Below are 14,958 nucleotides of genomic sequence, written 5' to 3' on the forward strand. Positions count from 1 at the left end.
AATCAGCTCCTCAGAAGGTTCCATGTCACAAGAGGCTATCTCAAAACTGTGCGTGGAACTTCTTAGACACAAAGCACGTACATCACAGCACGGTCCCGATTCATAACAAAAATTACGACAGTGCAGACGTGTTTCTAAGGAAGAAAACCTCGAGGCCTTCTGTGGGGAAGGGACAGGTCGGAGCATGGCTGTCATAAGACGGCAGACTTCTCTGCTCTCAACTCTCCCTCCCCGTCTGCTGGCCTTTCCACTTGACCATCCAGTTCCCAACGTCCCATCTCATCTCGCAGCTTCGCCTCTCATCCTAGAAGAAGGCTGCTCCTTACTGGAGTTCAGAGACGACCACATATGTCCCGATAATGACGTATGTCCCGAGGCAGTGGGGGAGGGTCACCTACCAACTGTCGTATGTACTCCTGAATGGAGTTTGGATAGACAAGCACGGTGATCGCAACCAAGGTATTCAGAGCGAAATCGAAGATCTGGTAACAAAAGAACGGGATGATCCAGGCAGCGTGTTGCTAAACACGAGAAAACGGATGTTAATGCAGTGAATCTAACAAGACTGTAAGTCCAATCCAGAGGGACCTGGAACTGGCGGTCATCAAGCCGGGTCATGACGGCAACTGGCATGCCAAGCTGGGGCACTCAGACACAACGGTGAGTGTTCATGATAACACTGGTTTACCAGGTTTCCTAGTACCGTGAGGTACTAGAGATTTCTGAAGATTCTTACAGAAAACTATGAATTGCATACTGCGAGTAGGCAATCCCACAGATCACCCTAACGCAGCAGTTCTCAATCTGTGGGTCAAGACCCCTTTGGGGGTGAAATGAACCTTTCATAGGGGGTCACCTAAGCCTGGAAAACACAGACATTTATATTACTATTCATCACAGTAGCAAAATTACAGTTATAAACTGTAGTGAAAATGTTATTATTGGATCACCACAGCATGGGAGACTGTATTAAAGGACTCAGCATTAGGAAGGCTGCGAACCCCCACACCGGGGAAGGACCTGAAGAGGGGCCTGGCACTCACTGCAGCATTAGGAAGGCAGAGAACCCCCACACCGGGGAAGGACCTGAAGAGGGGCCTGGCACTCACTGCAGCATTAGGAAGGCTGCGAACCCCCACACCGGGGAAGGACCTGAAGAGGGGCCGGGCACCTTGCTGCAGCATTAGGAAGACAGAGAACCCCTGCACGGGGTGAGGGGGAGGACCTGAACCGCGGCCACTCACCTTGTACGCGCCGTACGTGGACATCACACATATCAGGATCATGAGCAGAGAGATGGCAATAGCGATCAACATATCTGGCGAAAGGTCAAAGAGGGGGAGGTTAGACATAATTAGACCCGCTACTGAAGACACTGAATTCCTCTTCAGAGTTGTTTTGTTTATAAACCAACTACAGGTAAAAGCTTTATGCTGCCTCGACCACGAGAGCTAATGAGTGCCCAGGTGGTCTCCCTAAACCATTGCAAAAGGACAGAGATACCAGAGCGGACTTCTAGTCCCCTGGCTACAGAAACACCCATTAACTAGGGCATCCTGTATCACACAGGTATCTATCTGTATTTTATACACTCAGGCGCATAAAACTTTTCCATACCTTACTTGTTTCTTTTAAACCAATGTCCCAGTTTATTCTCGTGATTCCACCTCCCATCTAACTTCATCACCTGGCCTGTCTATCTCTGCTAACCGTGTTCAAACATCGTTAACCACCAGGGCCTTACGCCTGCAGTTTTATTTTTCCTATGATCAGAATTCCCTTTTCAGTGACTTAGGTCCCAGGAAAACCACCTCTTTGGGAAGCTTCCCTGAGCACTCCAGCTGGTAGAGCCCCTGCCATGCCTGTGCCGACCCAGATGGGAACTATTGATTTTATTCTGTTTCCGGTGATGGCTGGTTTCCCTCCAGGTAAGACTACACCATCACCACCTAGGTGAGGAAGCCCCCTCTAGAAGCAGCCCGAGGGCACTGGGCACCTACAGTGAGACGCTTTGTGCGATGAACACACACGCTCCAGACTTCCAGACTCAGTTCAGAGAGAGAAAGACACCTCACCAATGGCATTTATACTGATTACAATAATGACAGTTAATCTTGGTCTTTGGTTGCTTTTTGTAACATGGCTACCAGAAGACGACAGGTTCTCACATTCTTACTGCACAACACTGATCTGGAAGGATGCTGAGAGTACTAGCTGGACACTTCTTTATCCAGCGTATGATCTTCAGCCATACGTATCTTTAGCATATGATGCAGCCAAGCCTCTAAGTCCTAATGCTGAGGGCAGTGAACTCTGTGCACTCGACGGTTTTCAACTGCTTTGTTCTTCCCCGCTGAGGCAGATGCCGTTCTTACCAAGCAGACTATAAGAGGACGACTTGGGGCCGCAGGACATTCTGAGAGCGTGTGCACTGAAAGACTGGCCCGTGACTAATTCTGCCACAGTGGCGAATCTTGATTGTCAACTTGACTGGATCGAGAAGGGCCTGGATTAGTCAAGCACATTTCTGTGGTGTCCATGGCAGGATTTCTGGAATGCTAAATAATAGGAAAGGCTCCCACATATCCTGAGCTCCCCAATGCAAAAAAATAGGAGAAAGGCCCCCTGGAGCATGCAATCGGTCCCCACTTCTTCTGAGCTGCCCACTGTCACCTCGCTACCCTGCCGTGATGAACTAAATGCCCTGGACTGTAAGGAGGGGGGGGAGGAAACTTTCTGTATATTTAATAAAAGAAATAATTTTGGGTAGGGCACAGTGGGGCATGCTTTAATCCCAGCACTGGGGAGACAAGGACAGGCAGATCTGTGTGAGTTAGAGGCCAGCCTGTGTCACAAAGAGAGTTCAAGAACAGGCAGGGCTGTTATACAGAGAAACTCTGTCTTGAAACCCCACATCCCAAAATAGCAATAATAAGATATTTATTTATTTATTTTTATTTATGTGCATTGGTATTTTGTGAGGGTGTCAGATCCCCTGGAGGCAGAGTTACCGGCAGTTGTGAGCTGCCATGTGGGTGCTGGGAATTGAACCCAGGACCTCTGGAAGAACCACCAGTGCTCTTAACAACTCTCTTAACAACATCTCCCCAGCCCCAAGAAGATAATTTTATGAAAACCAGCCCATTATAGGATATTCTTTGACTATTTCAAAGATCTTTAGGATGATAAATAAATATTCATACAGGTAAGTAAACTGAGAAGTTTTATTCAGAAAATGAAAATATACACTATAGAAATCTTAATAAGAATAGCGTGTTCAGCCTGGCGTGGTGGTGCACACCTTTAATCCCAGCACTCGGGAGGCAGAGGCAGAAGGATCTCTGTGAGTTCTAGGCCAGCCTGGTCTACAGAGCTAGCTCCAGGACAGGCTCCAAAGCTACAGAGAAACTCTGTCTTGAAAAAACAAAACAAACAAAAAGAACAGTGTCCTATGGGGGAGGGCACACTCCAAAACTGACTTTGGTAGACTCATAGTTTCAAACTATAGAGTTACTGTAAAGTGCGGTCCCTCCTAGGACTCCCAGGCCAGCTCAGCAGTGGAGCGCCTGGGATACGGGAGGCCCTGGGTTCCATCCCTAGCACAACAACAGCTCTGGCCAATGCCAGGACTACTCTCTGCACAGTAGCCTCCCCACCCCAACATCAGAGTACACTGTTATGGAATTGGTTCCCAAATTAAACTCCTGCTTTTGTTATGCAGTTCTAGTTTGAAAAGGATCCCAAGAACAGCGCACCACAGGTATGAGAGGCACGATTAGAAAAGTTTCCTGAACTCAGTCACGGGGACAGAAGAGGCACAGAAAAGCTACCCGAAACGCCTGTGTTTGAATCATCTAATGTTCCCGCCCCCTCGTGGACTGTTTACTCCTCAGAAGAGCTTGCTACCAAGGTTCAAGTTCCCATGTGTGGGGTCATCAGACTCCATTTGCATCTAGGTCCTCTCTAACTGCTGGCCACACTGCTGGCCCCACTGCACACAAAAGCCAACTGTATAAATCATCACACGGTGCAGAGAACGGTTTTCATTTGAGTTCTCACAGTGTGAAGATCCTCAGGACAAAATGCACACCCCTCAAACCTCATGGTGAAGACTAAAGGCCCAGGTTTACTGTCTGCTCCGGGGGCTGCATGGAGGGTGAAAGGCCAGGCGGAGAACAAGCAGCAGGATACCAATTTCATCGTCCAAACAGAAGAGTCTTAATAGTCCGGATTTGCTGATTGTTGATAGAGTCTCATCGAAATGTAAAATTCGTCCCAAGGGGGACTTTGTAACTTGTTAACTTCTCATTTTATGGTTAAACCCAACGTTTACTTATTGAGTACTAGTGGGTTTAACCTGGTTTATGATGAGCTACGAAGACTAGCGGGATGTTATCTTTGCTCTGAAGTCAATAACTAGCTATTATGGATGGGAAGAGAGGGAGGAGTTCTGGGAACAAATGGTGGGCAACCCAGACAGAGGAGGGGATTGCTAGAAAATCAACATGTGTAAGCAAAAGGTTTTAATATATTCATACAGCTACATGACCATGAGGACCAAAATACTTCCATCCTTCCAAAACCATTGGTTATTAATGGTTTAATAACCATTAACAGTCATTCCCCACTCCCCTCCCCTCAGCATCTACTAATCCACTTTGCATTTCTTTGGACCTGCTGATGTCCTATTCCACACACATAAACTACAGAATATGTGGGCAGGAGCCCAGCTCACTTGTATTTTCGAAACACTGTCTTACTATTTACTCACAGTTGGCCTAGTCACACCTCTCCTGCCTCGGCCTCCCCAAGTGCTGGGATTACAGGCCTGCACACCATGCCCAGCTTTAAATTCCCTCTAGAATTAAAGTCTTTCACAGCCTCTGAGTGGTTATCTTAGAAGCGGCTGCAGGGACCGGTGGGCTGAGAGAAACTGGTCCAGTGGGACCGGGTGAGACAGAGAAAACTCTCCATTTACAATTGTTGGATACATAACATGCCACTCCCCATATATGTGTGCATATACATACATGCATACACACGCAGATTCTTTCTTAAAAGTTTTGTTTTAGGTTTATCTGTGTTTTGCCTGCATGTATACATGTGTATCGTGTGTGCAGGGCCCACAGACACCAGAAGAGGGCATCAAATTCACTGGAACTGGAGTTACATGGCCAGCTATAAGCTACCATGTGTACATTGAGCACCAAATCCAGATCTTCTGTAAAAGCAACAAATGCTCTAAACCATGATGGAGCTGGAGACATGATGGGGCTGGAGAGATGGGCAGGAGAGATGATAGGGCTGGAGAGATGATGGGGCTGGAGAGATGATGGGGCTGGAGAGATGATGGGGCAGGGGAGATGGGGCTGGAGAGATGATGGGGCTGGAGAGATGATGGGGCTGGAGAGATAATGGGGCTGGAGAGATAATGGGGCAGGGGAGATGGGGCTGGAGAGATGATGGGGCTGGAGAGATGATAAGGCTGGAGAGATGATAAGGCTGGAGAGATGATGGGGCTGGAGAGATGATAAGGCTGGAGAGATGATAAGGCTGGAGAGATGATGGGGCTGGAGAGATGATGGGGCTGGAGAGATGATGGGGCTGGAGAGATGATAAGGCTGGAGAGATGATAAGGTTGGAGAGATGATGGGGCTGGAGAGATGATAAGGCTGGAGAGATGATAAGGCTGGAGAGATGATAAGGCTGGAGAGATGATGGGGCTGGAGAGATGATGGGGCCGGAGAGATGATAAGGCTGGAGAGATGATGGGGCTGGAGAGATGATGGGGCTGGAGAGATGATGGGGCTGGTGAGAAGGCTCGGCACTGGCTGCTCCTCCAGGATCCTGAGTTCAATTCAACCACATGGTGGCTCACAACCACTTATAATGAGATCATGCATGCAGGTGCACATACAGACACAGGACTCATACATAAACCCATCACCCCCTTAAAAAAAAGTAAAACAGAAAAGAAAGAAATGTAAAGAAATTCCATCTGTGTCTGACAAGGTCCAACCTTGAAGATGTCAAAGCCCTGACTACTTATTAATTAATGTATTTGCTTGGGTTTTTTGTTTTGTTTTGTTTTTTGAGATAGTTTCTTCTGCAGAGCAAAGCTTGTCTTGAACTTCTTATGTGGCTAAGAGCAGCTCTGAACTTCTGATCCTCCTGCCCTCTAGGGTCACGGGAACCCTGGACAGATAACCAGGCACCCTGGACAGATGACCGCTGAGAAGAAACAATGATGGCAGAAGATGGATGTGGCGCTTGACTGGCCTTTGGCTCTTTCTCCTCCTGATCTCTGAGAGTTGGCGCCTTCAGAACTCTGTTCCAGGACTCCTTCCTCCTTCTCACCTCTCCCACCCAGGGCAAAGGCGTCTCTCAATCCAGACCTCTCTGCATTTCTGTCTCAGCTTACACTAACTCCCACGCTTCAATCCCAGCAGGTCTGTGCACATTCCCAGCAAGGGCGCATTTTTCTGAGCATTTATTACAGTATTGCAGATCCCATCTTAGGCCCTTTCACAACCCTACCTGTGTTGGATACAACTCCTCTACGTTTTAGAGGAGGGTTGGTAAGGAGCTCGGAAAGAACACACAGGTCCCTCGGCGTAACTGGCATCCAGACTGAGCCCCGCTGTCACACACTAAAGTCAAAACTAGTGCTCGTCCTAGGTGTGTCCACCCCCTTCGCCAGACACCTGAGTCACCTAGGCAAGTTGAAGAGACGCCATCTTTGATTATCCCCTCACCAAGCCCAGCCACTCTCCCAACCCCGGTGTCTCCAGTACACAGAATCATCTCTGAGACCAGAATCCTAGGCTATGCTCACAAGCCACACGACAGCAGAGGGATCGTCCTTACCATATACACCAGTTCACACATTTACTTAAGCGCGCACTTAACTTGTTTCACTCTGAAAATAAAATCCACAACACCTGGGGGCTGGAGAAAAGGCTCAGCGGTTAGGACCACTGGCTGCTCTGGGCTTGATTCCCAGAACTCATATGGCAGCTCACAACCATCTACGGCACGAGCTCCAGGGGATCTGACGCCCTCCTGACCCCCTGGCACTTGTGGTAGACAGATATACATGCAAGCAAAACAGCTACACACATAAAAACAAATTTTTTAAAACCTCCAACACTCTCCACTCATTCCAATCCTTGGAGTTTGCAGTTTGAGTCTCCCTTCCCACATCATTTTGCCTTCCAGATACACTGTCTTAAACTCATCAAGTTCTACAGAACTGCTAATAAATCAATTTGCCCAACCTCCGGCTCTAGAGTCACACATAGCATTGCCTGTCACTCAGCCAAGACACAGCAGGACTGAGCAGACAAGGTCTGGGCTACAGGTGTCCCTGGGCTGGCCTCACACCCGACTCCATTGCTGGGGAAAGGCTCCAATCTTATCAACTAACCAGCAACAACCACCTCCCGGAAGAAGGCAACTCCTGGAGCTATCAGAATATCCAGCGATGTATCTTCTTTTCACCTTCTTCCCTGCTATTTATTTACCCTCCTCTGCAAGAAGCCCAAGTCTAGACAAAGCTGGGTGTGGTTGTGCACATCTATACTCCCAGCATCAGGAGATAGAAGGGTCCTCAAGGTTAGTTTTTGCTAAATATGAAGTTCCCGGTCAGCCTAAGCCACATGAAATCTGGCCTCAAAAAGTCAGTGAGGAAGTAATAGTTTTTAAAATATATAAATTCCAAGTTGGCGTAGTAGCAACTGCTTTATCTTAGCACTTGAGAGCAGAGGCAGGAAGACCAGGGGTTTCAAGGTCATCCTTGGGATGTAGTGAATTTGAGACAAACCTGAGCTGTATATAATACATGAAACTCTTTCATAGAGATGAAGGAAAAGGATACTCACACAAGACGTGAAAAACTAAAGCCCTGACAGTCATTAGGAACAAAGCCCGAGCATGGGCAGCACGTAAGTACGTGCTGATTTGATTTGTAATGATGGGAAGAAAATAAAGTTAAAATAGCAGCCCAAATAGGCCCTTGAATCAATATTTGTAATTTAACAGAAAAGACAGACAGCCAGACTCCTTGTCCCAAGAAATCCCAAAATATCACCGGCTGTCATCTGACGTACTTACTGGCATCATCTATGAACTCAAATTCCCCTCCGAGTTCAGAGCTGGAAAAGTGATACTGATCAGGATCTGCCAGAGCGCTCAGCAGGATCAGCAGGACCACGGCATTGATGATCTGCGGGAAGAAGAACGGGGTAAGACACCCAGGCCAGAGGGTCGGACTACCCACTACCTATGGGGCTTCATGTCTGCAGCTGAGCAAGCGTGCAAAGGCCCCCAGGTGCAGGACACCCGCCAACTTGAAGGCAGCTAAGCTGGGAGGAGGCTCGGTGGGTGAGACCTCCAGAATCCACTTAAAAAGCACAATGGAGGTGGGGCGGAACTGCTCAGTGGGGAGAGGCACTTGTCATCAGACCTCATAATATCAGCATGAGCTCAATCCCCAAAATCCACATGAAAGAAGAACCAACTCTTGAAGGTTGGACTTTGACCGCCATTATGTGCACCTACACACACACACACATGCACGCGCACAAATAAGTACAATTGGGGGAGGATGCAGTGGAGGATGGGATGGTCAGGTCCCTGGAACTTATTGGCCAGCTAATCTAGCCAATCAAGTGAAGGGCCTTATCTCAAAAAAAAAAAATGAAGGTGGAGAACAATCAAGGAAAGACACTCAAATATTAACTTCTCACCTCCACACGCGTGCCCAGGGAAATGGTACAAGACCAACAACACCCCCTGCCCCAGGCTCTCCCTGAGGACAGTGCCTTTAAAATCACTGGGGTTTAAACCCAACCTACGTACATGGAAATGATCTTCACTGACGCTCCCCATCCCTCTACTGACCCTTTCAATCACTACAAACCCTCTCAAGTTAATCAGAGCAGTGCAGAGCGACCTCCATTGTACAGAGGAGAAAGCTGAGGCTTGAAGGTTAAAAACACTGCTCAAATCAGAAAGTCAGGCTGTAGAGGGGATTTGTCAGGAACTTGATCCCAAACACAGCTTCATGTCTTCCGCTAACATGTGTGACTTCATTATCCCTGGGCTCGCCATCTCCCTCATCCCCCACGCCCCACACCCAAGTTAGGAAACACGAGTGTGCTCTGTTTTACTCCTCTCAAAATGGAGAGAAAAAGCCCTTTCTTAGCCCTAACTAAAGCACATCCCACTGTGTGGACGTATCTATCACAAGAGATTCGAGTTGGTGGGTAAACACACTACAGAAATGTTTAATATGACAATCTCAAGAGATTATTTTAGGATTTGTTGTACGACTTTCATTTTTTTTTCCTTCTATTTTCCACATTGTCAGATGCGGTCTGATGAGAAAAGCAATTCCTGAACAAATTACACACACATGATCAAACAGATACAACAAGCAGGAGCTTAATGGCTTGGTAGGTAGAAAAAGGGTCTCACATAGCCCTGGCTGGTCTTGAATTTACTGCCCCACCCCTCTAGAGTGCTGGGGATCAAATCCACAGGAGGCAAGACTTGGCAACCTGATCTTCATTCCAACCCTATTTTTTTAAAGATTTATTTATGTATTATATATATGATGCTCTATCTGCAAGTACACCTACACGCCAGAAGGGAGCATTACTTCCCACTACAGATGTGGCTGCTGGGAATTGAACTCAGGTCCTCGGGGAGAGCAGTCAGTGCTCCTAATCTCTGAGCCATCTCTCCAGCTCTCTCTTTGGCGGGAGCAGGTTCTCACAGCTGCAGTGGTGCATGCCTTTGATCCTAGCACTCAGGAGGCAGAGGAAGACGCGTCTCTGTGAGTTCAAGGCAAGCCTGGTTTACAGAGCAAGTTCCAGGAAAGCCAGGGCTATTGTTGTAGTAAGAGCGGCAGGGCTGCGTCCCCGGCACCCGGCCGCCCGCACGGCTAGCTTTACCCAAAATAATTACACGGAAACTGTATTCTTTTAAGCACCGTTTGGCCCATTTCTATCTAGCCTCTTCTAGGCTAGCTCTCGCACCTGGATTAGCCCATTTCTTATAATCTTTGTAGCACCATGAGGTGCGCTTATCAGGAAAAATTTAGCATGTCTGACCTGGTGGCTGGCTGCATCGCGTCTGCCCGGGAGAGAGCTGCATGGCGTCTCTCTGACTCAGCTTCTTTCTCCCAGAATCCTGTTCTGTTCACTCCACCCACCTATGTTCTAACCAATAAAATGGGCCAAAGCAGTTTCTTTATTTTTTAACCAATGACCTTCCTCCATCAGGCTATCAGAGAAACCCTGTCTCTAAATAAATAAATGGAAACAAAAAGCTAAGAAGCCAGGCTGTGAGTAGGCTAAAGCCTCCAAAATACCTCTTGGAGCCAAGGCTCAGGGATACAGTATGTTTAAAGACAAAACCCACAGTTTACATCGGTGTTAGGGGGTTGGGGGGTACCCTTACAACATCTGTCTTTTTGCATAGCTTAGCAGTATTTTCCAGATAACAATTATTTTTTATTTGCACTTCCTCTAGCTACTTTAGTTTTACATTTTAGTTTGCACAAACATTAATTATTTCGGTTAATATGTCTAAACCATGGTGAGGGTCATAGTCCCCAAAGCGGTGTTAAGGAGGATGTGGCTGCTGGGGAGGAAGGCTGAGCAGCATCTAGGCAGATGCCGGCTGGGGAGACGGATGCAGTTACCTTAGTGATACCACAGTCATTGCTGACACGAGGATGAGGGCCTGAGGCAGGGACTGTGCCAGGTGGTGGAGAATCCTGAAGGCCAAGACGGGAATGTGGGGCTTCCTTCTAAACAGTTCATCCACAAGACAGGGGGTCAGAGCCCTCTCGCTCAGGAGACCCTGCTCTGAGCTTCTGCTGACATGGATCAGGTCTTGGCCACTTTCTAAGTGTCACATCTCTGAGGGACTGTCACTCCATGTGATGTGGAGTGGTCTTAGGTGCTAGGCAAGTGTCCTGGAGCCAGAATGCTCAGAGACACCGTCAGTGACCAGATGCAAGGATGAGGGCAAGAGAAGCAACAACCCTGACTTCAAGCCTGGGTGAGGCAGCATCCTGTCACTACTGGAACAATGGCCGGGAAGGCGATAAGGCCCCACAGGATGCCACGTCATGTAACCGTGCTGCCGGCTGCTCCACCCGGCTTCTAACCCTTCTAACCATCCATGCCTGCCCTCTTTCCAGCTTCCCTCCCAAAATCTTGACATTCCCCTTGGAGTCCAACGTCGGGCTATTTTGCCCCCGACTCAAGCGCGTAGCCCGCTAACTAACACAGCACGCTCCCGGGTGCTGTTTTTTAGTTCGTGACTTGGGCCCCAGTGCCGAGTCCGAGACACACTCGGCCACACAGGCCCATTGTGCCCCGCCTGCTCTCCAGAGCAATTAATTCCTCCCTGCTTGCCTTGGCTAAGTTTGCAGCGGAACCCCACTGCCTGAATTAGCAGAAACTCAAGTACCTGCGGTTTTGCAACAAAAGCCGCCACAGCTGCAGATTTGGTCTGATACAAAGTGACTTGGCCAGGCAGTGGTGGCGCATGCCTTTAATCCCAGCACTTGGGAAGCAGAGGCAGGCAGATCTCTGTGAGTGCGAGGCCGGCAAGGCGGTGGTGGCTCACGCCTTTAATCCCAGCACTCGGGAGGCAGAGACAGGAGGATCTCTGTGAGTTCGAGGCCAGCCTGGTCTACAAGAGCTAGTTCCAGGATAGGCTCCAAAAACACAGAGACCACCACTGGCAGGAACCGATCATTGCAGGTAAAATATTTTTCTTTTATAAATAAAATGTCTGAACACGTTACTATTCAAGAATTTAACAGTTTTTTAAATTGTACCATGTGGGAGATTTTACAAGAGGTGTCTATCACCCCACATCTATGGATCCTTCTGGGATTCGTAGTTTTCATTTGCATTAAATGGTTTGATAATAGAAATATGATAAAGTCTTTACAAGACGAATCCAGGATTCTTAAGGCAGAGATTGAACACTTAAAAACAATTGAGAATGACAACAATCTTCTCAAGGATCAGTTTGAAGTTCTCCAGGCTGATGTTAAGGAGAAGTTCATTACTATGGAAGAGGGAACAGCTGATTTGGATCGTAAGATTCAGTCCCTTTCTGTAGGAAATGAAACATTAACTGAGAGAATCAAAACTGCTGAATGTGACAATCGGATTTTGTCTAAAGCTTATGACAGATTGGCGGAAAGATTGTCAATACAAGAAGGCACGGTTTATGCCATAAAAATTATGTCCAAAGATGAGATGTTATCTCTAATGGACAAACTTCATACTATAGAATCCTCAATGAAGGCTTTGGAACATAATTCTGGATAGGAGATTCAGACATTGCAGAAGGCAATGGTGAATAGAATTGAAAAGATTGAGGAATTTCTAAATTCTGATGAAGAAGAGCAAAAGGTAGAAAGGCAAATTTTAACTACATCTGTGGGTAAATCTCTCCGGGACAATTTCCACAAAGCTCTCCCTACAGCTCTACCTGCCTTTCCAGTAATAACAACAGAGAAGGTGATTGGTTCCAAAAACCCCAGGGTCATCAAGGAGGATACATGGGAGCCTGTCCGTATGAATGATCTCAAAGAAATTAAACAGGCTGTCATGACTTTTGGGATGCAAGCCTCTTTTGTTAAAGAGATGCTAAGATCTTGGGCCATGACAAGCAGAGCAACCCCCTCGGACTGGCTCCAGCTGAGCTTTGCGGTACTTGAGAGTGGACTGCAATTGAAATGGAAATGCTTATTCAAGCAAGAGGCTAGACTCTTAGAACAGCAGGAAAAAGCGAAGGGAACTGACATTTCCCTAGATAAAATTCTAGGTAAAGGGCTCTGTTCCGACCCTCAGGAACAAGCTAATTTGGAGGAAAACACACTCTCCATGTGTACTACAGCAGCCATAAGGGCTTGGGACAGGGTACAAGACCCAGGACAGAGAATGGAATCATTTGTCAGAGTTAAACAGGGTCAGAGAGAACCCTTTAGTGACTTTTTACAAAGATTAACTAAAGCTGTACAAATAGGGATATCTGACCCAGAAGCAAGACGTATAATGATTGAGTCTTTGGCTTATGAAAATGCAAATGTGGAATGCAAAAGGATTTTGGGCCTTGTAAAGCTCAGATCAGCGCCCTTGGAAGAATGGGTCTTGCATACACTCAATGTTGATACATTTGATTATGGCACTGAAGCATGGGTAGAAGAAGCAATTTCCAATGGTAAAAGGAGACACCAGAATACCAAATGTTTTAACTGTGGCAAAATGGGTCATATGAAAAGGAATTGTAGACAATGGACTTTCAGAAATAATAATAATAATAATAATAATAATAATAATAATGCATCTTTCAGAAATAATAATAATAATAAATCTAGAAATAACAGAAATAGGAGGATTCAGCCTTCAGGTTTATGTAGAAGATGTGGAAAAGGCAGACATTGGACGAATGAATGCAGGTCTACAAGAGATAGACAAGGCAACCTGATACACACGAGAAACGTGAGAGGGGGGGCCCCACAGGCCCCCATGGCAAACATGGTTCAGTCATTTCCAGTCTCTGCAGAGAATGTGCCTTGTCAGGACAATTAGGAAGCCGCATGCCTACTGTTACAAGCAATAATGATCAGAAAGATAAGTTACGTGTGTTTTGGCAAACTTCTATAAATGATCAAAGACCTAAGCTGAGAGTGTGTGTAAATGGCATTTTTATTACTGGCCTGCTGGGCACAGGTGCTGATGTAAGTATCATTACCCCAGAATCTTGGCATCCATATTGGCCTCTTCAGAATGTAAATGTTCAGCTCCTGGGAATTGGAACCCTATCTCAAGTAAGGCAGACCACGAGATGGGTTGAATGTATAGGGCTAGAGGGACAAATAGGAAAATTAAGGCCACATGTGGCAAATATTGCAATGAATTTATGGGGTCGTGACCTATTACAACAATGGAATACCCAAATTAACATTCCTGCTACTTCTAGAGCCTATATTTCTGAGAATAATATTAAAAAATATTACAAACGAAGAAAACCGGCCATTCGGGCTGTACAAGAACAAGCAATTGATGTCCCTTCAGAGATACCAACAGCCTTGCCTCTAAAATGGTTGACTGAGAAACCAATATGGACAAAGCAATGGCCTTTAGCTGAGGAAAAGTTACAGGCTTTAGAACAGCTGGTACAAGAACAATTAGATGCTGGACATATAGAAGAATCTACCAGCCCTTGGAATTCTCCTGTATTTGTGGTTAAGAAAAAATCAGGTAAATGGAGAATGGTGACAGATCTCAGGGCCATCAACAAGGTTATTCAACCTATGGGCCCTCTGCAATCTGGAATTCCTTTGCCCTCTTTATTACCAAAAGGATGGCCTCTCATAGTTATTGATTTAAAGGATTTTTTTTTCACTATACCTTTGCAAAAAGAAGATAGAGAAAAATTTGCCTTCACAGTGCCTACTTATAACAATTCTCAACCTTCAAGGAGGTACCACTGGGCCGTCCTCCCCCAGGGTATGTTAAATAGCCCCTCCCTTTGCCAATATTTTGTGAACCAACCATTGCAAATAATACGCAAGAAATTTCCCAAATCTATAGTATACCATTACATGGACGACATTTTGTTATCTGATTCAAACATGGATACCTTGAACAGACTGTTTGAAGAAATAAAGATACTTTTACCTAAATGGGGATTGCAAATTGCTCTTATTACTACAGATGGCACCCAGATGTGTGGACAACTGAATCCACTGAAAGCCTGAGAAAGCTTGAGAAAGAGTAAAGCATGTTTTCTTGGTAGCTGCAATTTCTCGGGTCTACTCTGCTTGCCAGAGGCAAGCAAGCCCTCTCATCTAAGAGAGGCTTCCTGACTCAGCTTTAGCTGCAAAGCTTGCAGCTCTTTTAAGAGGTCCTGCCACGAAAC

The 14,958-nt window shown here is 46.6% G+C and overlaps 1 protein-coding gene across 1 annotated transcript in view; it reads right to left on the reverse strand.

The window, feature by feature from the left end:
* Positions 1–14,958, reverse strand: part of Laptm4b (lysosomal protein transmembrane 4 beta) — a 57,988-nt gene that overhangs the window by 12,694 nt on the left and 30,336 nt on the right. Inside the window, exons 2-4 of the mRNA XM_075961227.1 lie at positions 8,113–8,224; positions 1,245–1,318; positions 399–521 (exon numbers count right to left, since the gene is read on the reverse strand). Of these exons, the coding sequence (XP_075817342.1) occupies positions 399–521; positions 1,245–1,318; positions 8,113–8,224 (309 nt within the window). The remainder of the gene's footprint in view (positions 1–398; positions 522–1,244; positions 1,319–8,112; positions 8,225–14,958) is intronic.

This window comes from Microtus pennsylvanicus, chromosome 2 (assembly GCF_037038515.1).
Source record: "Microtus pennsylvanicus isolate mMicPen1 chromosome 2, mMicPen1.hap1, whole genome shotgun sequence".
Lineage (NCBI taxonomy): Eukaryota > Metazoa > Chordata > Mammalia > Rodentia > Cricetidae > Microtus > Microtus pennsylvanicus.